Below are 25,705 nucleotides of genomic sequence, written 5' to 3'. Positions count from 1 at the left end.
TCATTTAGAAAAAGAGCAAATAGTCACTTTAGTCCATAATTCCACACATTGTTGTCACATAGGTCCCTGACTCAGGATTAAATACAAAGTCTCTAACTCTGCATTTCCGTTATCACTTTAGTCTCTGACGTTAATTTATTCTATTAAGTGTGTCACAAAGACTAAAGTGGAAGTATAAAATGGTCACTTTAATCCCTGAATCAAAAATCAATATCCCCAATTTAAATCCCTAAATGTAACCCCTAAATCCCTTAAATTGAAAATCTCAAATCCTTAATTTATTATCTTATTTGACAATATTAATATAACATTTTTTATTTTTGGTCAAAATATAGTGTTCTTTTATTTAAAATTAAAAATAGAGATTAATAATATCAACATTATTTTTTTTTGTTACACAGTTGATTGTTTAATACTGTGGACAAAATTTTACCATTAAACATAAAAAAGGTACATAAATGTTTAGAAAAAAGGCACATTTTATTTTTTACAATAGAAAAAAGTCACATATTAAGGTTTTTTTTTTAGGGATTTAGGAATGACATTTAGAGATTTGAGATTTAAATTTGGAATATTGATTTTTGGTTTAGGAATTAAAGTGATAATTTTCTACTTTCATTATAGTCTCTATGATACACTTAACATAATTATTTAACGCCAGTGATTAAAGTGACAAAGGAAATGACCATTTGCTGTTTAGAAAAATCTAGTTATATTATTATTATTATATCCCAAGAAATCGAACCAAAAAGTCGAAAGTATATTGCGTGCGCAAAAGCAGAACAAAAACAAAGTTGAGATTAAACAAACAGATCAGTGTGTTTTCAACAATATTGGCAATCTATGGCTTCCTTCACCAAATCACTCTTTCTTTTTCTATTCATTCAATTCTGCTTCTCAATTTTACCCTCATCATTTGCTCAATCCCCTACCCCTGGGTACCAATTTCATATCCCCTAAACCCTAATTTCTATTTTCCGATTGCATCGGTTAATTCACCTTGATTTTAACGAATTTAATAACTTCTTTTGCAGGTCTTCCGATGGGTACACTATTTATGGTCGAGTCAAGATCCCTAGTAAGTTCGCACCTTTCATCATTATAACATTCATTTGAATTTGATTTCCTCTATTTTTTTTTTATTAGTTTATATCCCGATCAATGTTTGATGTTTAATTTGAATTTCAATAGTAATTTAGAATAACAAAAGTATTGAACTTCAATCTTTAAACGAGGATAGTATCATAGATTCATAGTACATGTTTTGGTGTGGTGACAAGATTGATTTTTGCATCCTGGACTATTATTCAAGTTGTTCATAATTTGATTTTACCAGAATTGACTGTGCTTGAAAGTTACCTGGTTTAAAGTTTTTGCCAGTTTATATTTGATTTTTAAGATGAAATATTTAGGATTTTTGGCTAAAACAATGTTTGGAATGTTAGAATAGGTTTCAACCATGCTTTAATGCATTATCAGTGCCTTGTGCACTGTTTTGTTTTGTTTTTATGCTCATTATGCCTTGTTTGGTTTCTATTTTTATTTTCTGATTTAATTTTCAATTACAAAAATAGCATTTTTGGTTTCATGGTATTTCCATTTTCAAAGTGTTATATAGGAAACAGTGTCCCTTCTATCTTTGTCCCTTGATCAGATTTATCTGGTGGTGTTAGTTTTGCCAAGTTCAGCAAGGTTGGGAGGAAGTTAATGATTTAGGGGTTGAACTGTCAAAACTTAATAGTTTATCATCTGTATTCCATAATTCTTACTGCGTGTTGCACATCTATTCTCGGACAATACATGGATTTGCTATAAATATTCGTTGTATAATGGTATCGCTGTATCTTTTTGGCAGGTTTTGGAACAAAAGAATTCAGCCTTCCTGCAAAAGTTTCAAATGTCAAAGTTATACTTAATGGTGGTCAAAGAGTTTCTTTTTTGAGGCCTGATGGATATTTCTCATTGTATCCTTTACAACCTCATTTCAACCTCCTTTTAATTTGCATGATGACTTTTTTGGGATATTAACCCTATTTAATTCTATATTTGGTATCTTCTTGTTCTTGCCTTTGAGCGAGAAGTTATAGTTGATTCTGGTAAATCATTGTTAAGAAACGATCAAGTTCCTTAACGTCTACGCTTTCAGCCATAATGTGCCTGCAGGGACTCATTTAATTGAAGTGGCTGCAAAAGGCTATTTCTTTTCTCCGGTGGGTATTCAATTTGGAAACTACGTCTATAATTTTTCACTAATATTTTTTTTCTCATGTGTGCTCAAGTATTAAATTATTGTGTTCATTAAAAAAAGGTACGAGTTGATGTTAGTGCCAGAAACCCTGGCAAAATTCAGGCAGCTCTGACAGAAAATAGGAGGGGGCTCAGTGAGTTTGTCTTAGAGCCATTGAAGGAGGAACAATACTATGAGGTTGGTTTAGACAACAAATTTCCTGCTCTTATTTCCTTCCAAATCCCTCAAAGAATATTATCTGAATATCTGCCTGCTATATTGTTTTGCTACAGATTAGGGAGCCATTCTCTATCATGTCCATTGTGAAAAGTCCAATGGGTCTGATGATGGGATTTATGCTGATTGTTGTCTTCCTTATGCCCAAATTAATGGAGAACATGGGTACGCCTTCTAAAACTCATCTCCGAACTTCTTTCTAATTAATCTCATTTGCATGTCTATATTGTACTTGCTTTGAAAGGATGAAACAATTACTTAGTTCGTTCGATAGAATTTTATTAGACTAGTCTTATCCCATAGCAGCAATTTATGTTTCAAAGCATACATCAGAAATTGAAGTCAAGTTAAAATGTCTGAAGTGCCTTCTGTGATCCTATCTTTCTTCCTCTCCATCCCCAAGAAATTTTGTTCTACCCTGATGTGCTCTTATCAATGGCTCCCATTTGAAATACTTTGCTGTCCCCCAACTCATAGGCTGTGCTTTCTTTAATTCGAGTTTGAAGTAGAGAATCCGGCAGACGCTATTGAAATCCTTTGGGATTAAGCTAGTCAATAGTAGGGTAGCAGAGCATCCAGCAGACACTATTGAAATTCTATAACAGATAAGCTTGCTGTTGCTATCACTATAGCAGCCAAAATCTTAGTTGTTCATGGCCACTAAATGCCCAGGAGAAAAACTTTGTTTTGTCACCCATTTTCTTGAATATTTTGAATTTTAATGTTCAGTTACTCTAAGCCTTAACCCATTTGGGGTTTGCCTAGTGGTTGGCTTGGGATCTTGCAGTTTGCTCCTCCAGAGGTCTCAGGTTCGATTCCCTCTAGTGCCAATTTCGGTGGGCTAAGTCCATACAGAGCTTGCTCTGGCTTTAAACGGGGCCCCCACAAGTGGGCGGTGGGATTGGTCCCCTCGGATTAGTCGATTCTTGGATCGGATACCGAGTTTTAAAAAAAAAAAAGTTACTCTTAAGCCTTAAATATTTAAAATGTCAGTTTTCTTTGTTTTTTTTTTGTCAAAAGTTTTCTTGTTTTTTCTGTTTGTATTTTCTTCTATGTGCCTAAGATGTATGACTTTTTTCGTCATTGTTTCTCACATGTTTGTTAAACTAACGGGTTTATAAAGAAAAACTTGTTTAGTTGCTCACTAGTCCCAGTTGGCTCACACTCACATCTCTAACTTCGAAAAATCATGACACTCTTGAATTTTGACAATGTTGATTTGCTTTATTTGTTAGATTGGTGATGGGGTGGGGGAGGAGAAGGGTCTGGTATGTGTGCTGTCTCCCTGCCTGAAAATTATTCTTAGCCTACCAGTTCAAATTTGGAACAGTGGTTTGATGGCCTCTTCTTTGTACAGTATACTTTTCCATTTTTGAGTACCACACCTTCAGAAGTATGCAATACATACAGATACACTCTAGATTGTCTCTATTCGCGCATGCTTTATTGTTGTTCCATATTATCGAGGGATGAAATGGCATCTATTATTTCTGAAACAATCTAAATGGAAGTTGTTTTGTATTGTATAGTCTTATACAGCACATTATTGCTGTACTCTTTGCATAATTTGTGCTCATAACTTCATTGTATTGTGGTGCAACAGATCCAGAAGAAATGAAACGTGCTCAAGAAGAAATGAGAAATCAAGGAGTTCCATCTTTAGCAAGCTTGTTACCCGGTGCTGCAAGAAGCAACTAGTTCTATACAAGTAATGACGAGAACCAGCAAGCACATTAGTTTTCCCGAGCAGAGGCTGAAGCTATATTGCTTACCGTGATAGAGAATTTTGTTATAACAAGTTGGTGCTGATAGAAATCTGTGATTGTATACACTGTGGAATGCTGAATTTGAATTTTCTATAGGAATGTTAGCATGTTTAATGTGAACACATACATGAATAGGCTTCCTTGTAACTGCGCTCACTTTCTGTTCTTCAATGTTGATAACCATGCACCACCAATATGGATATGGTTGATTGTAGAAACTATTTATAATTTCTTTATTTGGTACCCAGGCTTTAAAATTATTTGGCTTATGATCTGTTTTGGCTGCATTTGTCAGTTTATATTTTAGTCTTTTGAATCCATGCCTGCTAGTAATGTTGGTAAAAAATGAAAATAATACCAAGTTCAAGTTTTGTTAGAACTTAGAAATAAAGGGACAGGGTAATGGGGTATACATGGGTCGGTACCTAACCTGTAATTTTTTATGGAAAAACTAAACCAAACCAATCTGGTGACGAACTGGTTGGATCGATCCTAAAGAGAAAAACAGATATTTTTTAGTTTAATAGTTATACAGATGGTGTAAAATAGCTTACACCATCATTTAATAAGAATTGATCGTCTGTTAGAAATAACTACTAAATGCTCTGTTCTTATTGAACCCTGGTGTAAACTAGACTGCATGCATATCATTTTTCGGCTTTCTTCATTCTAAAATTTTTTAGCCATAATGAAAAACACTTTTGGTATTTGAACATTCCAAAATTCATTTGATTCTAAATCTAAACACAAAATAGAACCACTATGCAATACAGATTATATCCTGACTGACAAGAAAAAAAATACTAAAGTACAAACCCCTTGAAAAGTAATGATTCGGACAGTACAAAGCAAAAACGGGGAGTGCGAAAAGTAAGCACATGCTCGATAATCGTTCGAATATTAAGATTTACTATCGAGTAAATAGTCAATTTTCCCTCTGAAATTGTAAGTTTCATCAATTACCCCCATGAAATTAACAAAACTTCAATTACCCCCCTGAAATTTCACAACGTTAGTCAATTTACCCCCTCCGTCAAATTTTTCTGTTAGTGAACATGACGTTTTGCAAATACCCCCCTGAAGTTTTGCACTTATGTGCAAAATGCCCCCGAAACTTAAAAATTTATATTATTTTTTTCTTAAAAACAAACAATTAATAGTTAAATATTAAAACTAACTATTAATTTTGGAATTTGGGAAAACTACATGCATATACACATCAAAATAGGCTCCAAAATGGAGAAAAATATGTATTTTTTAAAGTGACAATAATGGGATGATTTGTGGATTAATATTGGGGGTTGTGTAGTTTAAATGGTTTGAGCAAATTGTTGAAGGAGTTGGAGGAGTTAAAAGATTAAGATGGTGAAGGAGAAAATATAAATTTAAATCTGATTATTAATTTGTTTATAAACCTCTAAAAATAATAATTTGTCTATTAAAAATAACCATTATTATCACTTTAAAAATACACATTTTTCCCTATTTTGATGTATATATGTATGTAGTTTTTCCAAACTCCAAAATTAATAGTTAGCTTTAATATTTAACTATTAATTGTTTGTTTTTAAGAAAAAAATAATATAAATTTTTAAGTTTGGGAGGCATTTTGCACATAAGTGCAAAACTTCAGAGGGGTATTTGCAAAACGTCATGTTCACTAACAGAAAAATTTGACGGAGGGGGTAAATTGACTAACGTTGTGAAATTTCAGGAGGTAATTGAAGTTTTGTTAATTTCAAAGAATAATTGATGAAACTTACAATTTAAGGGGGGAAATTGACTATTTACTCCTTTAGTATCTTACTCGAAACAACTCAGCCGAGTTCACACGAATGTTGATAAGAACGAAAACACAAAAAACATAGTCGCAAATCACCAATGGGTACCCTTACCCTGTCTCTTCTGAAACACTACACGCCATTTTCCACCACACTCTTCACCCACTCATCTCGAACGCTTTCCCCCGGTCACCTTTCCGCCGTATTCCGAAGAAAGAATCTTCCTTCCTTCCGCGCCATCTCATCTTCCTCTCAGCCGTTAACTGCGGAGAAAAATTCCCACGACGGTGGTGAAAATTCCCGCTCAAAGAGTCCTTCGCCGGAAGTATGGCTCCACAACACAATGAGTAAAAAGAAAGAGCTTTTTAAACCCAAAGTGGAAAAGAAAGTTGGAATGTATGTTTGTGGTGTTACTGCTTATGATCTTAGCCATATTGGTCATGCTCGTGTTTACGTCAATTTCGATCTTCTTTACAGGTTCACTCTCTTCTCTTGAGAACTTACCCTAATTGTTTTGGTTTCGGTACTAATTGGTTTTTGTTTGACGATTAGGCAGATATTTTAAGCACTTGGGATTTCAAGTTTGTTATGTTCGCAATTTTACTGATGTAGATGACAAGGTCAGTTTCAATGATTTATGCTTACTTGCCACAACTTCGATTTTAAAAAGCTATGTTGGTGATTCTTTGCGGTCTTGTATAAATTGGCATCATTGAGGCATTTCCCTTTGTAGTATAGCTTGTATAAGGTCTATCTGGATTGACTTATTTGAGCTTTTCCGTTGGCATAAGCACATGTCAGACTATTTGTGAGACCTTATGAAAACAACATATGATATCACACGTCCATAAGCTGTTTTCAAGCTTATTTCCATAAGCTATTATAGTTTATGAAAACATCTTATCAGTTATACGAAAACCTTTTGACATTATTTTATCTTTTGTTATTGAAATAATTTTATATGTAGGTAAGCGCTTATGCATCTTCGGCTGATTACTAGGCCTCTGTTTCAATAACTTCTTTTAACTATGGTTTGATTAGGTTAAGCTTTTCACTTGTTAAAAATATTAATATTAATTGTAACACAGTTGAAGAAACACAACTTTTCAAAATGCAAGTTTTGGAATTTAGCTGCTTTACACTGAGTGGAAGTGAGAAAAAGGTTTTAGGGGAGTCCTCGATGGGTATAAGTTAATGATGTATCTGAATTCTATCTTGTAGAAATGAACTTAATCCTTTTCACTATCTATGTCATTCCCTGTCTATTGACCATTCAGTTCGTTATCCTATAACTCGTTCTTTTAATCGTATTTTGGAGTTTGGACCTTAAGAATTTTTGTGAGTTTTGACTATATCCTTTTATTGCAAGTACAAAGTACCCACTACTTTTTAATTGCTATTACAGGATCTTAGTCTGCAATTTTCAAATTATGTAGATAATTGCTAGATCGAAGGAGTTAGGAGAAGATCCAATCAGTTTGAGTCGACGCTATTGTGAAGAGTTCTGTCAAGACATGGTAACTCTTAATTGTTTGCCTGCTACCGTGGAACCGAAAGTGTCTGAGCACATGCCCCAAATCATTGAAATGATTGAGAAGGTACCATTGTCGTTCATTTTATTATAGCACTAAAGTCTAAAGTGAAACATGAGAAGATTGGTATTGGTATATGAAATGATTCTCGTCATAGTCTATTATCAAGCTCTCTTTTATGAATTAGATTAGAAAAATACAGTATTGATTCATTGTTAATCAGTTAAATACTTGTTTACAGATTCTTAATAATGGGTATGCATACGATGTTGATGGGGATATATACTTTAATGTAGAAAAATTTCCAGAATATGGGAAATTATCAAGTCGAGGTCTAGAAGATAATCGAGCTGGTGAGAGGGTTGCTGTTGATTCAAGGAAGAAAAATCCTGCTGATTTTGCTCTTTGGAAGGTATAAGATATTGGTGGAAGATAATAGTAATGTAAATACGTTACGTATGTCGACCTCATTATAAATTTTAAACTTACAATTATAAAATACTTAAAAATCTTAATTTAGTTTGAAACTTATCTATCTTGGATTTTCAATGATGTTGTGCAGTCTACAAAACCAGGGGAGCCATTTTGGGAGAGTCCCTGGGGTCCTGGAAGACCTGGGTGGCATATTGAATGCAGTGCTATGAGTGCAGCTTATCTTGGTTACTCTTTTGACATCCACGGTGGAGGGATTGACCTTGTATTTCCTCACCATGAAAATGAAATTGCTCAGAGTTGTGCTGCTTGTAGTAAAAGTGATATTAGTGTTTGGATGCACAATGGTTTTGTCACCATTGACTCGGTGAAGATGTCTAAATCTCTGGGAAACTTTTTCACAATACGGCAGGTAATGCAGCCCTGATTGTTTAGACTTAATTTCTTTAAGCTTATTGTTTAGTATCTTTCACAAGGACCCAACATTTCCATCCGTTGTTCTACCACTCAAAGGGATAAATTCTTATTCCACAAATATTTCATGTTGGCAGGTTGTAGATGTTTACCATCCGTTGGCTTTGAGATATTTTTTGATGAGTGCTCATTATAGATCTCCCATGAACTACTCTAATATACACCTTGAAAGTGCTTCAGACCGTGTTTTTTATATATACGAGGTACTGCTTTATTTTGCTAGAAACTGCCTTCCTCTCCTTGTGTGTGCCATTGTCCATGAAATCGGCAAGCATAATTTTTTCATGCATTTAATCACTGTCATTATATATATTTTTTACGTATGTATTGATGTATATTTTCATGTAATGTTTGTTTGCAGACATTACACGAATGTGAAAGCTTTCTGAAGCAGCATGATCAGACAGTTAGGAAGGATTCCGTCCCACCAGATACGTTGAGTATTATCGGTAACTTCTATGATGTTTTTCGGACCTCAATGTCTGATGATCTTCACACTCCAGTTGCATTGGCCGGAATGTCTGACCCACTAAAATTAATTAACGACTTGCTGCATACTCGCAAGGTATTGTATTTCCTGATGTGTGAAGATATGAAAATGAATCTTCTAATGTGCAATTTTATGTCTATCTCGCTCTTTCTTCATAGACAATAAACTAAACTATCATGGAAATGAGAATGTTGAAGTGGATAAGTGGTCGCGCAAGACATCATAGTATAAAGAATACAATCATAAGAGAGAAAATTGTGGTACATGTCATTCTACAAAACATGAAAGATTCTCGTCTTAGGTGGTTTGGAGTTTGAACATGTGTGGTGAAAATTTATGGGAGGGGTTGATCAAATGGAGAATAGTACAATGGTTAGAGGCAGAGGGAGATCAAGAAAAGTTATAGGTTTTAGATCCATTAAGAGGAACTTAGTAGTAAATGTTCTATCTCTAGTTGTTACATGATAGTAAGTATGGTGTTGTCTAATCCATACAGCCAAGGTTTTAAAACGCGGTTGCAATCCTTGATATTGTAGAGAATTTCAGTCAGACGCGGTGAGTGGTGACAGCCTCAATCGTAGTTTTGTTGCGGAAAGATAAAAACCTTGACGGTTTGATGCTGCGACCCAAATTGTTATCACAAACTTTATTTAAAATCTTACATGCAGCTGGCCCATTCTAGTGGATAGGTAAAACTTAGTTATTGTTATATCTTTTTCTTCATAGACATTATATAGTTTGGCCCCTTTCAAACTTTGTGTTTTTTTTATTTTTATTTTTTTTATGGTGAACTTTGTGAATGTTTATGAAGATAAAGATTTGTACAAATTATTAACATCATTGCTTTTGTGAATTCCGGAAAATGTTTATGGTGAATTCCTAATTATTATTTTTGATTGATAAATAATAATGTTTATGGACGATTTTCAGGAATTCGCAATGTTTTGTGTGCAATGATTTTGAATTATTATCAAAATCCATTTTTTGATTGATTATCACCTAATTATTTTTTTTTTTATTGATTTTGAATGAGGTCAAAGTTTGAAAATGGACGATTTTCAGGAATTCGCAATGTTTTGTGTGCAATGATGTGGGTTTTAGTTTTATACTGTTGATATATCAAACATCTGATTTTCTATTATGCATATCTACCAATCCATCTTGGTTCATGTTGAACTATAGTGTTTTAGATAAAAAAGTGTGGGAAGAGAGAGAAACAAGGGCTTTGAATTGTGATTATGGAATTGATAGAAATGACACAAAAGACTAAGCACCGCCTTTATTGATAGTTTTTTTGTTCTAGAGAGCCTAGCAGAAAAACTTACACACACCAAGTGCTGCGAAGTGGATAATTTCGGGTTCAAACCCATGCCCCAGCATATCAAACGACGTCCTTAATTATAATTGAATAGGAAAATTAATTCTAAGAGATAATTTATGACAGTTTTATATAACATTAATATATTATTATATATGAGATATTTTAATATCTTCTAACAGTTCACTTATATCTATATTTAAAAATAAAAAAATTACTTGCTAATTGTTATATGATGCCAATGATCCAATCTTAGCAAAGGTTAAACTACAGGGTATTTTGTGGAATCTTAGCAAAGGTTACTCGTAAGATATGAATACTACTTTACAGACTTCCAGTGGTAGAATTGTAACTTCAAAACTGTTATCTTGTGGATTATGTCATGTGAAATATCGTTATTCGTTATCAACACAAATATTTCACATGGATGCTGTTTATAGCATTTCTAATTCCATCCATAATCCTTACAGGGAAAAAAACAGCAATTTCGAATAGAATCACTTGCAGCTTTGAAGAAAAGCATTGGGGATGTCCTTACTGTTTTAGGTCTCATGCCTTCAAGTTATTATGAGGTATGTATGTGATTGGTTTTTTTCACTTTTACAATTTTCGACATTGTCTATCAATGCCCTTTAGTTTATTTGGAAGTACAAATCCTTAATATTTGTGCACTTAACAGAGATCCCATTAAGGGTGGAAGTTATTTCTTATAACTCTTGCCGGTGTGTAAATGTTATTTTTGAACTCTATAAATAATTTTTTTATGTGCTACATCGTCTTTGCATATTCCAAATTTTTCCACTCTTAAAGTTGAGGATGGACACAGCTATGTCAACCCCTCAATTTTTCCAAATTTCTATTTAACTCTGGCGTTGTGCGTTTAGTTTAAATGGAGGTTTGTATGGCATTATTTTGTGGAACCCCCTGCATTATTAACCATTGGATTTAACATCAAGATTCATCGCACATTTTATATTTTATTGCCGCCTGGTCTGAAGTTACTTCAACACAAGGGTGACATAAAATTCTCCTTATATATAATGAAATATATTTAGGATTTAAAAGATATGCACGGTCAGTGTAAACCTGTTTTACATTAACATCCAATGAAAATCCACTATTTTGCAACATCACCCCACTTTCGTAAAGTTATTTTGAATTGGTGGCATGACATGGAAAAATGGTAAATTTTCATTTGACTATGCTAAAGTAATTAATTTTTTGAATGATATTAAAACAATGCTAATATGCAAAGTTGTCATGTAGATAGGTGTGAGTGGTTGTCTCCCTACATACTCTGTGTGCGACATAGCTTGTATTGTTGTGCCTAACACCTTATCTTTCTTGTATAACATGAAATCTAATCAATGTCATGCTACAGGTTTTACAGCAGCTTAAGGAGAAAGCTCTTAATCGTGCAAACCTGACAGAAGATGAAATCTTGAAGAAGATCGAAGAACGGGATGCTGCTAGAATACAAAAGGAGTATGCCAAATCCGATTCCATAAGGAAAGGTTTGGCTGTTCTTGGTATTGCTCTTATGGATAGTCCGAATGGCACAACTTGGAGGCCTACCATTCCTCTTCCGCTTCAAGAACAACTCTAGTCAAAATAAGCATCAGGTATAAGGATATGGCTCTTAATCCTTGACGCCTTAAAAGATGTGAATTATAATTTTTGTTTTGATAAAAAAAATTGTCACGAGGTTAGTGTTTTGTTCCTGGTGGTCATTATTGAATTAATTATTCTTTTAAACCTTTGTGGCCTTTTTGTAGAATATTCATAATTAACTCCAATGAAATGACAAGTTATTATTTGAAATTTAAGATCGTAAATCAATTTAGAGTTCCTCTGTCGTCTAACAGGATAAGGAATTCTGAGTTGGTATGTTCAGTGCAAGTTTACTTTGTTTACAACTTTTGTTGTTCTCTAATTTGCTATCAAGATTCATCAAAATTGATTAAATTGATTGATGAAAGAACTAAATTGATTGTCCATATGCTCCAACAATGTTTTTCTTGTTTCTTTTTAAAAAAGCTAAATTGATTTGAAAAAGTAGATCTCAGCCATTAGAAAATTTTTATTGGCACATGTCTTGTAGCCATGCAAAGAAATGAAGATGGCAATTTCTAATGGAAATGGAAAGGATACTCTCTACATTGTCATTTATTTTTAAGCACACATTACTGATTCACACTTCAAAGCCTAATATGTTCTACCAATACTAGTAGTAATTAGAAGTAGTGGGTATGTGCAAGTTCACTCAGGACAACAACTGTGAACCTGGGGAATTGTCTGTACAGTTCCAACAGCATGACAAGAAACCCATGATTCCTGTCTCCACAGATCGACCAACATCTCTCTCACGCCTCTGTAGCACTCTAACAAACTCATTTGAACTTAGATTTCCATCCCCACTTGTGTCAAACAAATGGAAAACAATCTCAACCACGTTGTCAGAAAGAGATAAACCACAAACCTGAACCAGAACAAAACATGATTTATGTTCCGATGACAACTTTTATAAAACATGAAGCAATAGGAGAAACATGACGTACACTTGATGCAGCTCGCTGAAAATCATCTCTTGTTAAAAGGCCATTTACTTTTGCAAAACTGAATAGAGCTAATGATAGTGGAACTAATTTTTTCCGCAGTTCTGCAAAGTTTTTGAACTCCTCAAATGTGATGCGTACACTATTGAACTGTGGATCATTGTTCAATTCATCAACCCTTTCAAGTAACTTGCTCAGATGATTAACATCTGCAGAAGCAACTATGGAGTGTGCGAAATCCTTGGCCAATATGGTTTTTTGAAATTTGAAGTCATAATGAACAAACTCCAGCCTCAAAATCTGTACGCGTAATACTGTAATTAGTTGACATGCATAATCACTTCTAAGGTCACTTAAAGAAACATATTTCTTAGTTATCATGATTTAGTTGAGATGTAGTATTGACTTATAAAGAGAAAGAAATAATTAAATACATACTTCATCATGTAAATCTCTTATAAACTTCACAAATTTATCATGTTTGAGGCGTCCTTTTCCGTCTTTACCAAATAAGTATTCCACCATCCTACCATTTTCTACAGAAGCATCCGTCTGTTGTTCATACATTCTGTGAATACCATGCTTGCTATGAGATCGCATTGATGCCACCACTCTTTTGAATTCTTCTTTATCTATCTCCCTAAAGATGGACAAAACTAATTAAGCATAAGCATCAAATCCAATTCCAGATTTTGAGAAAATTACAACACTGCTAGTACAATTTGTCAATTATTCTTAGCTATGTGTCAGTATCATGTCGATTGTATATGTTAGTGTTTCATAGCTGAACAAAATATTTATCTACCAATTGATACTAAACATTCAAATAAGGCAGAATGAGTACAACATACCCATCATTATCCATGTCAAACATCTTAAATACTGCAGAAAAATTCGATTCTGGGATGCTAAGCAGGGTTACCAAGAATAAATACCTGTTGCACTTAAAATGAGACCATTATTAATATTTTAGACAAACAAAAATATAAATAGTTAAATAGTTTAAAACCTAGCCCTGAGATCAAATAAATCTTCACAAATGTCCCATAATAATTGAAAATCCAGACAACTCACTCTCTGAAAGATATAAGACCGTCACCGTTTACATCGAAAAGCAGAAAAAATTCTGAAGGAGGACAGAACAAGTGGCCAGGACTTCTTTCGCCTTCCAAGGATCCATCTCTAACAAGGTTGGATTCAGATGGAGGGAAAACAGGAACAACTGCTCGCATTAAATCTGCCGGTTTCATAAGAACTTCCCCTTCCGGTGTACGATATGATGCAAAGTATTCAAAAACCTAAATGTAAAACAGCAGTAATTGTCAAGATAGAGATCATATCATTCTTAAGAAATTATTTTTCAATTTTCATCCTCAATAATCCTAATGTAACTTAATTTTATGTTTCTTTGTATATTTTTTTAAATAAACTCATCCAAATTGATCATTACATTGCTTGAATTATCAAAACAGCCAAAAGTCAACTAAGTAGTAAGTACATCATAATGCAGATATAGTTTTATACTTTACCACCGGTTAATATAAGGAAATATTACATAATATGCATAGGATTCAAAGAATGTGAATTTTGCGTGTAAACTAGTTTTACACTGAAATGCAATAAAAATTTACCATTTAGCTATATCCTCACTTTTATAATAGTATGATATGAAAAGATAGATTGATCTTATTATATGTCGGTGTAAAACTAATTTATATTTAAAGTATGTGTACAAATTAAACTCAAATTCGTATTGAGAAGCTCATGAGCAGAACAAGTAACAGAGATTAAAAAACACCTTCTCAGGTGGACTATGCAATCGTATGCGCTTCTCATAGTTGAAGAAAACCTTGCTTCTGTAGGAATCTGCAACAAAAAGTTGATTATTTAGTGAGCTTGAATTAATTAAGACTGCTTAAATTTAGTATTCTCAATGCACCATTAATGCTTAAATTATGTTATATAAATACATTACATGCCTCCAAAAAGTAAGTTATTATTGGAACCCTCAGGAAGAGATGATTTTCTAAGGATATTGTTTAAGAAAGCCGAGTCGAAGCTGGAATTGGTTTTGGAGAAGTAACACACAAAAGCAAGAGCTGAGCCAACAACTAAGGCTGAAACCCACTTTCGATATTGTGGTGGCCGTGGGTTGGTATTCGGTAACGATGGTGGAGAGGAAGAAAACTGTGAAGACGAAGTTTGGAAACGTTGGATGAGGAAGGAGGATCGACGGAGAGTAGAAAAGAAAGACATGGTAATAGTAATAGTAATGGCAATGGCAATGGCAATGGTAATGGCATGCTTTAGTGACAAAGGTGAAATGAAACGTGAAAGATGTTTTTCTTTTGTTTGGTGTTAAGATTCTTCTTTTGCAAAGCATCGTTAAGGTGACAAGGGAAGTATCAGAATAATGTCGCCACTTTTAGTGTGACTTACATTTTTATTTTTAAAATATAATCTCGCATTAATTATATGTAAAATTAACTTACTACACACATATTAAGAATACTCCCTCTGCTAACGTCACATTTGATCGCTTGAAATCAAGATATAGCCCTTTTTTTTTTTTTTTTTTTTTTCTAGCCGTGATAAACAAGTTTTTCTGGTTTTATGCCTAGTTGAAAATTGGTAACATGTTCATATAATTGATCGAATAAATTTTCTTTAAAACCTTGATTCGAACAAACTTAATTAAATCAAATTAGCTCTCTCGAGTTAATTTGAATCACAATTGGTTTCATTCATGGTGTTCTTAGTACTTTAAAACAATTTTTTGTATACCTTTCTTTCAAAATGCTTGGGATAGCCGTGAGTCGATTCGGAAAAGCTTCCACCAAAATTTTATAAACTCTAGTTTTTAATTAATCGATCTATTAACACACCCCAAAAACTAATTTTTGAAAAACATTTAAAAAATAAATCAAATCAAACCTCAAGTTTGACTTAATTTTCAAACATTTAATCCTATTATTTAAGGCTACTTTGAATTCTCTTTTGCATCTTTGGAAGATCTTCACATTCGCAAAGTGTGGTATGTAGAAGTTTGAAATTTGAAATAAGCTTTTCTCAGGCTATCTCAATGGGTTTTGGACTTCAATCCTGGTAATTAGACACAAACCAATGCCAATGTATTGGTTCATTTAATGAATTTGCCACAAGAATATATATTGGAGAACCACAATTTTTAAAATAGCTTGTGAAATAGGATCATCTATCTCATTAGATGGATCTACAAATATTCTGCGTGAATCAATTTGAAAGATAGGGAGTTACTTTTTTTATGTTGAAGTCTATGAAAAACTACCATAATTTTGTGCTAATGTCACGTAGTGGGACATTACAACGCCTGATAATTATCAACTGATGGGAAATAATCAAAATGAAAAGGAAACATAAAGGGAGCCAAGCCAACAACAAAGGAAATGTCCCTACCCCAAGTAAACCACAACGGTTATCAATTGGGTGGAGTTTAATATGCGAAAGGAGAGTTATTTTTCATCATGGAAAAGTTTTTTTCAACCATTAAATTACATAGGAACATTGATTTTATTATAGTCTGCCTACATTATATCTTTATAACTTGTCTTCAACGTACGTAGTCCCTACCATCTCCCTCTTTTTCAGATCTGAATTTTTGTTTAACTACCTTGGTTTCTTAGTGTTTTTCCCATCCATTGCTCATAAAAAAAAAAAAAAAAAAATTGTATTATATTTATACATTAGCATTTTACCCAAACAATTGTTATACTTCTCTTCACTTAATAAATCAGCCACCTTCTCGATTAATTGCCATGGAAGTTAGAAATGCTTGTTATGTCCTTTGTTGAGGAGTATTTTTTCAGATCTGAAATCAATTACATTTATTTTACTAAAAAAAAATCTAATTTTGTTCTTTGAATCTCACTACAAATCTCAGAAGACAAAATCAAGAATAGCAAAACTGCAATAAAATCTCAGTTGTATAGAAAATATGAGAAACAAAGATGAAGAACAAAGGGTTTCCAGATTTCCATAACCTAAGACTATTGAACTTTCTTGTTTTTTATTTTATTTTAAAGAAATTAAATTAACAATGAAAAGTACAAACAAGGGAAGAAATAGAATTTGGGACCGTGGAGTTGTTGCTCATGGAGGTGAGTGGGATGGAGGGGAGGGAATGATAATTGATGATGTGTGTAAAAAATATAGTGTAGAGAGACTATGATAAAAGCGTGTTCCTTAGTTGATCTAATGGTTAAAAAATAATTTGTCCATGATGAAAAAAATATTACTTTCCCACGTTAAATACCACCTACTAATTGAGGATAAAATTCCATCACTCCCAACCAAAAGCACTTAAAACTACTCTGAAATCCTCAAGATTGGAAAGTCAGCCCAATAAATCTTCAAAAATCTAGAATTTAGGATATGTAGTTCGTCTCAATATACGGGCACAAAAACTTGTCTTACTCTTTTTTGACAAGAAAAACTTATCCTACTCATTAGAAGACATGGAAATTCCACCTAAGCATGTTCAATTCCAATTGGTAATATCCAAAACAGAAAAGAGAAATTTGAAACGGCTACAACATTACAAAAAAAATACTAAATGTTAGAACAATAGTTAAAAAAACAGTTCAAAAATGTTTTTTAGCCAATGAAGAAATAATTGGGATGAATTATGGATTAAGTCGCTATTTTTAAAAAGTTTCATGACATTGTTTAAAATTGTACAAACAGACTATCAACAACGACCTTCGTAAAATAATAATCAATGTTTTTAAAACTAGACCGAAGATTGAACCGGTGAGAGCTTCGGTTTTTGGTTTTACTGGTTCAACCGATGGAACCGCAATTGAACCGGTTGAACCGGATATTTAATTTTTTAATTTATAAATAATGTAGATCATAATTCTTAGTCAAAAAGATAGTATCTAATAATGTAAAAATAAATAAATTCACAAACAAAATAAGAGGGTAGTTACTTTTTAGACCTCCTATATCTCCTTAGGCCCCCCAAAATTACTAAATTAGCCTTTGTAACACATACGGTATATAAATACGGTAGGTAGGTACCGGATGACCATTTTGCTCATTTATTTGCATATTTTTGTTTCAGTTTAATACTATAATAATCTAGTTCTCTTATCTCTTTCATTTCTTTTACCAGTTTAATATACATCATTTCCTTAAAATAAATACATCATTTTCTTCTCCACTCTTCTTTTTACCAGACTCTTCTTCTTTCAAAGAGTTTGGAAGATTGGTTGCTAATGACAAGGCTAATGTTACACAATTCCCATACAAGAGCCGAGTATACTGGTATACAGGGCATTCAAATATATATAAGCTATCAGAAATACAAATCGTTGAAATGATGTTTAGTTTGCCATGTCATAAAATTAGTTTTGTATGATGAATATAAGTTACAACTAACCAAATGATTGAGAATCAGTTTCAACCTACCAAGTTAAACTAGTATACTTGACATTCAAAGATATATCTCTCGTTAAACTGCACCCTTTATATATATAGCTACTTGGCAGTACGGTATTTTTTATGAAGTATTGGCAGTACGGTATATATATACCGGAAGTTTAAAAAAGAAATTTGAAAATTCTGCCTCCTGAATCTAACTACCGGAAGTGTAAAACAGGGTTAAAATGGAATATTGGGGGCCTAGAAGATATTGAGGGGGCTTAAAAAGCAACAGTGTTATTTTTTCACTAGGTCCAGCAATAACTAAGAGGCCCAACAATGTTTAATAGCCCAAAGTAAAGAACAATAACCCTAATAAATTTGTGACTTCTAGTAGTATTGTTGTTAGCATAACAGCTTCTGTGCTGTTCTCAAACTACCTTCATTCTTCATTTTCTATTTTTTAATCAATACTTATGGATCTGATTCAAAACACGTTGATGGCAAGTTGATCTGATTCATTCTCTTCTCCTTCAAATCTCTTTGATCTGATTTCTTTCTTTTTTTTTGCAAAAAATTCGATTACTGTTACCAAGCGGTTTTTGAAAACCGGAGCCGGTTTTTTCGGTTCTGAGCGGTTCACTCCGGTTTAGAATGGTTTTAAAGAGGTTTATTTCATCAGCGGTTTTCAAAGCCTGTCCGGACCGGAATCACTCCGGTTTCCAAATGAACCGGTTGAACCGGTCCGGTTTTTAAAAACATTGATAATAATACAATCTAACTATAATTGTATCAAACTATAATTGTATCATATTGCACTATCAAGAACGACCTCCATACAATAATAAAACAATCCAACTATAGTTGTATCAGAGTCATACTATCAAGAACTGATCCATAAATACATTTTCAGTTTGGCTAAACAAGTCGTGACCAAATTTTAATATATAATATCTTAGCAATCAGGTTATCAATCATTATTTCGGTCACTAAACATATTAGCAACCAATTTTTCATATTTTATACATTACGGATTGAATTTTCAGTAACTATTTTGATCATTAAAAAAAAAAATCTATTTTTCGTATTATAGCATGGCTATAGCTAAACCATACCATATGATGGTTTTGCTACCGTAGAATCTATTATAGAAAGATACCATAAATATAGTACTAAGACAACTCAATATGTTACAAGACCACTAACAATATTAAGCAGGGGACTTACCCTTATCCCCCTTTCTATTTGCCTACTTACCTATCTCATTTAACCGATTTTATTTTACCCTTATTCTCTCATCTCATAAGAATCTTGTTTGTAAGATAGTGCAATTGGATAAAATATAAGAAGGTAACAAGATAGGAGATTCAATCAATCAACAACATTAAACAAATTTTATTTTAAGTTTGTATTTGTTGATATGTTAGTATAGGAATGAAATTATGATATAATTTATACAAACACTTCACATTATTTTTATCACACATATTTTTTTTTTTAAATTATGACTTTAATGATAATGTTTTCTTTTTTAAATATTTTACCATAAAGCTTTTGCTAACGTATCTTAGTACAATCGTATTTTAAATTTAAAAATTTGATGTATCTATGTATTATATACCTGCACCCGTATCTCGAATCCGGCTTATGATTCATAAGAGCAAACCTAGTTGGAAGAGAAAGGCAAGAAGCCAAAAGCCGTAATTGTTGAGATGGCCCTATGAAGTCTGAAAAAGTACCGGATTTAGAACGGTTAGTGTGTGGCCCACAAATCAGGTAGAAAGTAAGGAAGCAATTCTGACGTACCACCCGCTAGCTAGCTCATGAAGATAAGATAATTTATGCTGCCTGCACTGCACATATAATAACGCCACGTGTATGGCATAGATGCGAATGAAGTCAGGTAATTCATTGAATTCAGCTGGACCAATTTGGACACTTTACGCTCTAATCCAATCTAATCCACTAGGCTATCAACCCTGGCTACAACTACATGTAGCACAAATTCAAAATTCACAATACCCTCCAAACACTACATGCGTTGTTTGTAAGCAACAGCCAGCAACCCATGTGATTTGTCTTTTTCTCTCCATTAAAACTGTCTTTTATTTTTTATTTTTTTAAAAGTACTAGTATATGACAAGTGGAATAGAGATTCTTTCATCAAGAAAGAAAATACTAAAAATTGCTAGTATGCATTGAATAAGACAAATATTTTACTAATAAAAAAGAAATTACATTTTTCTTCTCTAAATTTGAATTTATACTCCATTCCTTTTTTATGTTAAAACTATATAGAAATAACTAGACTAAATGTAAATTTATCAACAATTTGTTAAAAGTTAAATTAATTATCAACAAAAAACTTTAACATAAATATGTAGTTTTTTCTCTTCTAAGAATATTAAAAAACATTTTACTAAAACTTAAATTAATATATTTAGTAAAATGTTTTTATGTTAAAACTAGTTTATGCTCTAACAAAGTTAATATATTTTTTGTTAAAAATGTTGTGGCAAAAAATGTAGCTTATCAACTATTTTTAAAAACAAAATATTTGAATCGTTTATCCCCTCCGGTTCTTGATATTAAAAATACGTAAAGTATTGATTAATCCCACTATAGAGCATAAAAAATACGTAAAGTACTAATTAATCCTCCAACCGTAGAGCAGCATTATTGTGAAAGGTGCAATGAAAGTAGTCGTATGAAACAGCACATAGACAGCTAGCTGGCTGGTGCGATGTCTCATAAACAAGTTTCCATCATTTTTCAACATTCCCTTACCGAACCATGAAAATTTAATTAAAGTTTCCAATTTTGAATTTTTCCTTCTTCCATGTGGACCGCGATTGCAGACAAGTAGTTTAGATATTTTTCATTTCAACTTCTTTTTTTTTTTCTTTTTTTTTTTTTTGAAAAGGAACTTATACTTTCACTCCTCTTAATTGTTGTTTATTTTTATTTAAGTCCTCTATGATTTATCTCTTAATTGTTGTTTATTTTTCTTTTAAGTCCTCTGTTTTTTATCAGTCCAAAATAGGCGCTCCTTCTTGCACAGGTTGTCCACAGATGTCACAATTAATGCTTCCAGCTTTCATACTCATTTCCAAATCAACATAATCACATCACCAGCTGAACAACCAACCTGAAATTAAACAAATCAATTGATTAAAATAAAATAAAAATTATAACAATAGAAATGAAAAATAAAATAAAAATACCTGACACCATACGCAACGACGGCAATGAACGAACGTAACGGACGTCACGGCACGCGAATCAACGGAACGGTCCAAATGGAAACGGGGACAATTGACGGAAATAACAGTCACAGCACGCTGCACAGAGAAATGGAACGGGTCACGCAACCATCAATGGAGGTCACAAAACCAAATTTTAGGGTTTCAATTCCAATTTTAATTTTATTCAATTAGAAACCTTAAATAAATTAATTAGGCCTGATATAAATTAAATTAGGATTAATTTTCTGGAAACGATTTTTAGTGACTGAAAAATAAAAAAACAAGTCCAAAATTCTCAGCTTCCATAGCAAATGTTATGTACAAAATGCAATCCAATCTCAAATCTCAATAGATCTATTCAGAAATTCTTCAACGGTTGTTTCAGATGTCTGATTCATTGATCTTCTCCGAATCTTGCCGGAGATGACACGCTTTAACATAACTTCTCGCCAGAATATCTTGAGTAGCGGCAGATCAACGCGCAGTGGGTGAATTTCAACCACCGCAAAAGCGTGATGAACAAGATCTCAACCTGAAAAATGAAAAACAGATAATATTCAAAGATCTTAAGCTTCAGCCTTGGACATGACAGAGAGACGACTAGGTCTTGGCTCGAACGCCGATCTCCTCCTTTGTTGATGCGACGAAGGTCGAATCAACGCCGTTAAAGCTCTTTTCACCCATTCTCCTTCAACACCACCGATTCGCACAAGCGAATTCTTCATCGCAGATCTACGCATGTTGAGACGAGTTGAAGGATACGAATCAGCGTTGCTGCTGTTGTTTCCGTTGTTCTTGTGAAGACTGCATCGAAACGAACCGGGATGATTCGTTGGCGAACACATACACGTCTTTTTCTGAGCCGGAATTGGACGATTCTTGGTAGTAATAACATGGTTTGAAATCGACCGGTTTGGTGAAATAGAACGTGAATCGATTGAAAACCGGACACCAGAAGAACGAGAGTTTGTGGTGTATAGATTGACACGTGTAGGTGAAGCTGAACGGTGATGAGAGTTGTGATGATAATTATGGTGATGATGATTGTAGTGATCGTTGGTTTCGATGTAGAAAGCAGAGGAAGATGAAAAGGTTGAGTTTGTGGAAGAAGCGAAAGCTGATGAAGGTGTAGAGAAAGGGGTTCTTGATTGTGTATAGGAACAGAATCTTCCAGAAGGTGAAAGTGAACGAAGAACAGGGCCACATGATTTTTTTTCGCGATAAGAGGATGAAGACATTTTTGTTTGTTTTTCAGAGGAATTCGGAAGAGTTTTTTTTGTTGAGAGAGAGAGAAAGAAGAAGAAGAGGCTAGGGTTTGGTTGAGTCCTGTTAAGGACCCCTTTGGGGAATTGGTTTGGCAAACCTAGCGAGTCTCGGAGGCTGGTTAAATAGATAAGGGAAGAGAGAGGGTAAAAGAGTGATTAATAAAAAAAAGAAGGGTGTTTTGGATATAATTAGGGTTTCGTGTGAATGAGATAACTTAACCATGGTTAGTTTGTTGTTATATTAAATTGCGTGTTTGGTTATGGTTAGGATTCGGATCTAACGGCTTGTTGTGGGACGTGGATTTCCTAACAGGTTTGATGGGAATGAATAAGAGGGTGCCACGTTTGAGAATATTAGGGGAACGGTCGAATGGGAAAATACCACAAAACCACTTTCGTGTAAGTACTAGGAAGTGCATGGTTGTGCTGCTTTGCTTTTCTTAATTCCGAAACTTTCTTTGCTAATAACTGCCGTGTCCCTGCCGCTAGCAACTAAAGTCTCCAAACTTGATATATTTGGCTGATATTGAGTTTTTGTAAGGTTGTTAATATTAGTGTTTGCACTTTTTGCTAATGTAAATTTTATTATTCATCAATAATTTATGATTGGATAATGTCTTTTTAAAGACTTCGTTCAAGTTTTTATGATATCACTTCATGCATTCTTTAAGAATAAAATTATTGTTCATTTTTACGTTAGAATTGCATCCAACATCTTTTAATAGTAAGTTTTCTCATGAAAATTTTTTCAGCTTTCTTAAGCATACCTTGTGCTTGAGGAGCTGGTTGTTTCTATAATATATTTTGCTTAGTTTCTTAAAAAAAAAAAATCTCATGAAAACATAATAGAAAATACTCAAATGAGCATTCAAAAGAAAAAGAGAGAAAAGAAAGATGAAAAGAAATGCAAATTGCAAAAGAAAGAGGAAAATAAAGCAAGAACAAAACAATATTATTAAATTGTAGGGAAATGTAAAGGGTGATTGGAATCCATCTCTGTTCGCCCCTGAACCCGTTTGCCAACGCGGCGTGGGTGTTGCAAGGCTTTTAGAAAATAGGATTCAACCCTTTTTTCTTATTACAAACTGATACATATTGACTTTGCAGTAAAAACTACCAATAACTTCCTATACTTAGAGCCCTACACTTGACATAATCACAAGACATTAAAAAATAACTTCAATAAACTTCAGGCTTGTTTGTCACCGCATATTCGACTTTGCTTTATTATTATTACTACCACTATGTCTATGTTGAAGTATTCCAAGTCCATAGTAATAAAACTCAGACATTGATAAACTGATGGGGCTCCATTAACCACACATGCATGAAACATGTTAAATCACTTTGTCGAAAATGCGGCATGTCGAAGTGCTCTTGATCGAAATCTCTTTGTATTTTGCAGCATGTCGAAATAACTCATCTACCTTATCAAGAATATAATCATGATTTCGACCGAATATTTATTTTTGGCATTAACAATCAGTTAAAATTTGTTAATGAGCTGCTTATTGCAATTTTAGTCTATCTATTTTCATTTTTTTTTTAAATTAGACCCCTTATTTTAAACAATTCGAAATTTTATATTCGATTCTTTTTCTTTTCTTTTCAATTTGGATTAATTAGTTTAATTTATTTGAAAAAAATGTTAAAAAGCGTCGTCCTTAGAACATTGTATAAAGATACAAATATAAAATTTTATATCGGAAATTGATATATTCAAGTTCTTAGAGGTCGCCACATGTTGTTGTTTGCAATGCAAAATGTCTCTTCTTTTTTCTTTCTTAACAACGGCACTTGTTAACGACATATTTTTAAATTACTTGAAAATAAGTTTTTAAGATATTTTTTTTACAATCTAATTGATGTTATTTTCTCGTCATCAAATCATATTCTATGTCATTTAAGATATATCATATAATCAATTTTTTAGTTTAGAATTGAACAAAAACTATCCAATTTAAAATAAAGGATCAAACCTGTAAAATGATGAAAATAGGAAGACCAACATTACAATTAATCCTTGTTAATTTAATTTTCTTGATTTTATGTTAATAACAATTTTAAAAAATTGTGAAGAAAATATTTATTACTCAGTCATCTCCTGAAAATTAAATATAATTATTTTGGTTGATATACATAGAGTGTGTAACTATTTTTATAATATTAGTGTTTTTGAAAAAAGATAAATGTAAATACTTACTCTTTGAATCTAAGATCTTCTATGCAATGGATCGGTGATTATCCCTTCACCTTAATTCTTTGTAACTAAAAGAATTTTGTTTGCTAATAAAAAAAATATAACACAAATAAATTATAATAAAAATTATTAAATATAACTATTAAGCATAGTTGACTTTATCATGAAAAGTGTAATTTAAGTTTTGTGGGACTCTTCTTTCAAATAAAAATGTTTTGTGGGACTCAAACCAATAAATTATTTTTAAAATTATCTCCGATGTTTATTTGGATGAACTAATTTATCTTCTCTAAACAAAAAAATCTATCTAAAATTTTAAAATTGTTGCATGCTAAAATTCGAATTTAAACCAAATTCTTAACTGAGTTTAGGAGGAACATGATAAGCACCCTTGTGTTTTGATATTTTTTTTGTTGGTGATAACAAATAGAAGTATTTCTATTTTATTTCATTTTTTGAATAAAAGAAATGTACATCTCTTGGGTTTTGATGTAGTCTAATGACAACATTGATTATTTATTTCTTTACTACTAGCCTTAAACAAAGGTCGTAATAAAGAAGCCTTTAAATAAGGGTCGACTTGGTCCTGCGTTTACAATAAATTATTTTTTTAAAACATTTTTACACGATACATAAAAGGTAAGCTATAAAAAATATTCAAACATTCACTTGGTTAGAATTGAAAACGTAGTCTTTTTCTTTTACAGAAAAATCGCAAGTCCTTTTGTTTTTTTGAAGGGTCGTAGTAAAAGTCTTTATAAACTGCTAAGTTTGGACGATTGA

The 25,705-nt window shown here is 32.8% G+C and overlaps 4 protein-coding genes across 8 annotated transcripts; 2 read left to right on the top strand and 2 right to left on the bottom strand.

Moving 5' to 3' along the window:
* The first annotated feature begins 736 nt into the window (after window positions 1–736).
* LOC11427313 (ER membrane protein complex subunit 7 homolog) lies at window positions 737–4,499 on the top strand. Its single transcript, XM_003603298.4, has 7 exons — window positions 737–938; window positions 1,035–1,078; window positions 1,856–1,964; window positions 2,147–2,210; window positions 2,309–2,425; window positions 2,521–2,629; window positions 4,068–4,499. Exons 1-7 carry the CDS (start codon window positions 844–846, stop codon window positions 4,160–4,162), a joined length of 633 nt encoding a protein of 210 aa, XP_003603346.1. The 5' UTR covers window positions 737–843; the 3' UTR covers window positions 4,163–4,499.
* A 1,536-nt stretch (window positions 4,500–6,035) lies between these two features.
* Window positions 6,036–12,106, top strand: LOC11432999 (cysteine--tRNA ligase, chloroplastic/mitochondrial). 5 transcript variants are annotated; one of them, XM_039831828.1, is made up of 10 exons: window positions 6,036–6,488; window positions 6,568–6,631; window positions 7,448–7,609; window positions 7,785–7,955; window positions 8,106–8,387; window positions 8,527–8,652; window positions 8,811–9,014; window positions 10,728–10,829; window positions 11,639–11,879; window positions 12,033–12,083. In XM_039831828.1, exons 1-9 carry the CDS (start codon window positions 6,112–6,114, stop codon window positions 11,861–11,863), a joined length of 1,713 nt encoding a protein of 570 aa, XP_039687762.1. In that variant the 5' UTR covers window positions 6,036–6,111; the 3' UTR covers window positions 11,864–11,879; window positions 12,033–12,083. The 5 variants fall into 5 exon arrangements, with proteins under 5 accessions (XP_039687762.1, XP_003603345.2, XP_024635870.1 ...); XM_003603297.4 differs by having other exon boundaries at window positions 11,639–12,106; XM_024780102.2 differs by having other exon boundaries at window positions 6,163–6,488; window positions 6,564–6,631; window positions 7,417–7,609; window positions 11,639–12,106.
* A 246-nt stretch (window positions 12,107–12,352) lies between these two features.
* On the bottom strand, window positions 12,353–15,133 carry LOC11436605 (calcium uptake protein, mitochondrial). The gene is made up of 7 exons (XM_003603296.4): window positions 14,792–15,133; window positions 14,611–14,678; window positions 13,887–14,110; window positions 13,664–13,747; window positions 13,251–13,452; window positions 12,816–13,112; window positions 12,353–12,736 (listed from the first exon to the last, which is right to left on the bottom strand). The coding sequence occupies exons 1-7, from the start codon at window positions 15,066–15,068 to the stop codon at window positions 12,521–12,523; spliced, it is 1,368 nt and encodes a 455-aa protein (XP_003603344.2). The 5' UTR covers window positions 15,069–15,133; the 3' UTR covers window positions 12,353–12,520.
* A 6,586-nt stretch (window positions 15,134–21,719) lies between these two features.
* LOC11436604 (uncharacterized) lies at window positions 21,720–22,830 on the bottom strand. Its single transcript, XM_024780104.2, has one exon. It carries the CDS (start codon window positions 22,693–22,695, stop codon window positions 22,024–22,026), a length of 672 nt encoding a protein of 223 aa, XP_024635872.1. The 5' UTR covers window positions 22,696–22,830; the 3' UTR covers window positions 21,720–22,023.
* Window positions 22,831–25,705: the final 2,875 nt, after the last annotated feature.

This window comes from Medicago truncatula, chromosome 3, assembly GCF_003473485.1.
Source record: "Medicago truncatula cultivar Jemalong A17 chromosome 3, MtrunA17r5.0-ANR, whole genome shotgun sequence".
Classification (NCBI taxonomy): domain Eukaryota; kingdom Viridiplantae; phylum Streptophyta; class Magnoliopsida; order Fabales; family Fabaceae; genus Medicago; species Medicago truncatula.
Note: the sequence above shows the minus strand (reverse complement) of the source record. Positions and strands in the feature narration are given on the sequence as shown.

Excerpts from the sequence above, each read along its gene's own strand:
- LOC11436605 (XM_003603296.4), bottom strand. The coding sequence starts at position 15,068 with ATGTCTTTCTTTTCTACTCTCCGTCGATCCTCCTTCCTCATCCAACGT. Across the intron at positions 14,679-14,791 it reads TAATAACTTACTTTTTGGAG|ATTCCTACAGAAGCAAGGTT; the intron begins GCATGTAATGTA and ends TTTTTGTTGCAG. Across the intron at positions 13,748-13,886 it reads GGTCTTATATCTTTCAGAGA|GTATTTATTCTTGGTAACCC; the intron begins GTGAGTTGTCTG and ends TAAGTGCAACAG.
- LOC11432999 (XM_003603297.4), top strand. The coding sequence starts at position 6,112 with ATGGGTACCCTTACCCTGTCTCTTCTGAAACACTACACGCCATTTTCC. Across the intron at positions 8,388-8,526 it reads ACTTTTTCACAATACGGCAG|GTTGTAGATGTTTACCATCC; the intron begins GTAATGCAGCCC and ends TCATGTTGGCAG. Across the intron at positions 8,653-8,810 it reads GTGTTTTTTATATATACGAG|ACATTACACGAATGTGAAAG; the intron begins GTACTGCTTTAT and ends GTTTGTTTGCAG.
- LOC11427313 (XM_003603298.4), top strand. The coding sequence starts at position 844 with ATGGCTTCCTTCACCAAATCACTCTTTCTTTTTCTATTCATTCAATTC. Across the intron at positions 2,426-2,520 it reads AGGAGGAACAATACTATGAG|ATTAGGGAGCCATTCTCTAT; the intron begins GTTGGTTTAGAC and ends GTTTTGCTACAG. Across the intron at positions 2,630-4,067 it reads CAAATTAATGGAGAACATGG|ATCCAGAAGAAATGAAACGT; the intron begins GTACGCCTTCTA and ends GTGGTGCAACAG.
- LOC11436604 (XM_024780104.2), bottom strand. The coding sequence starts at position 22,695 with ATGTCTTCATCCTCTTATCGCGAAAAAAAATCATGTGGCCCTGTTCTT.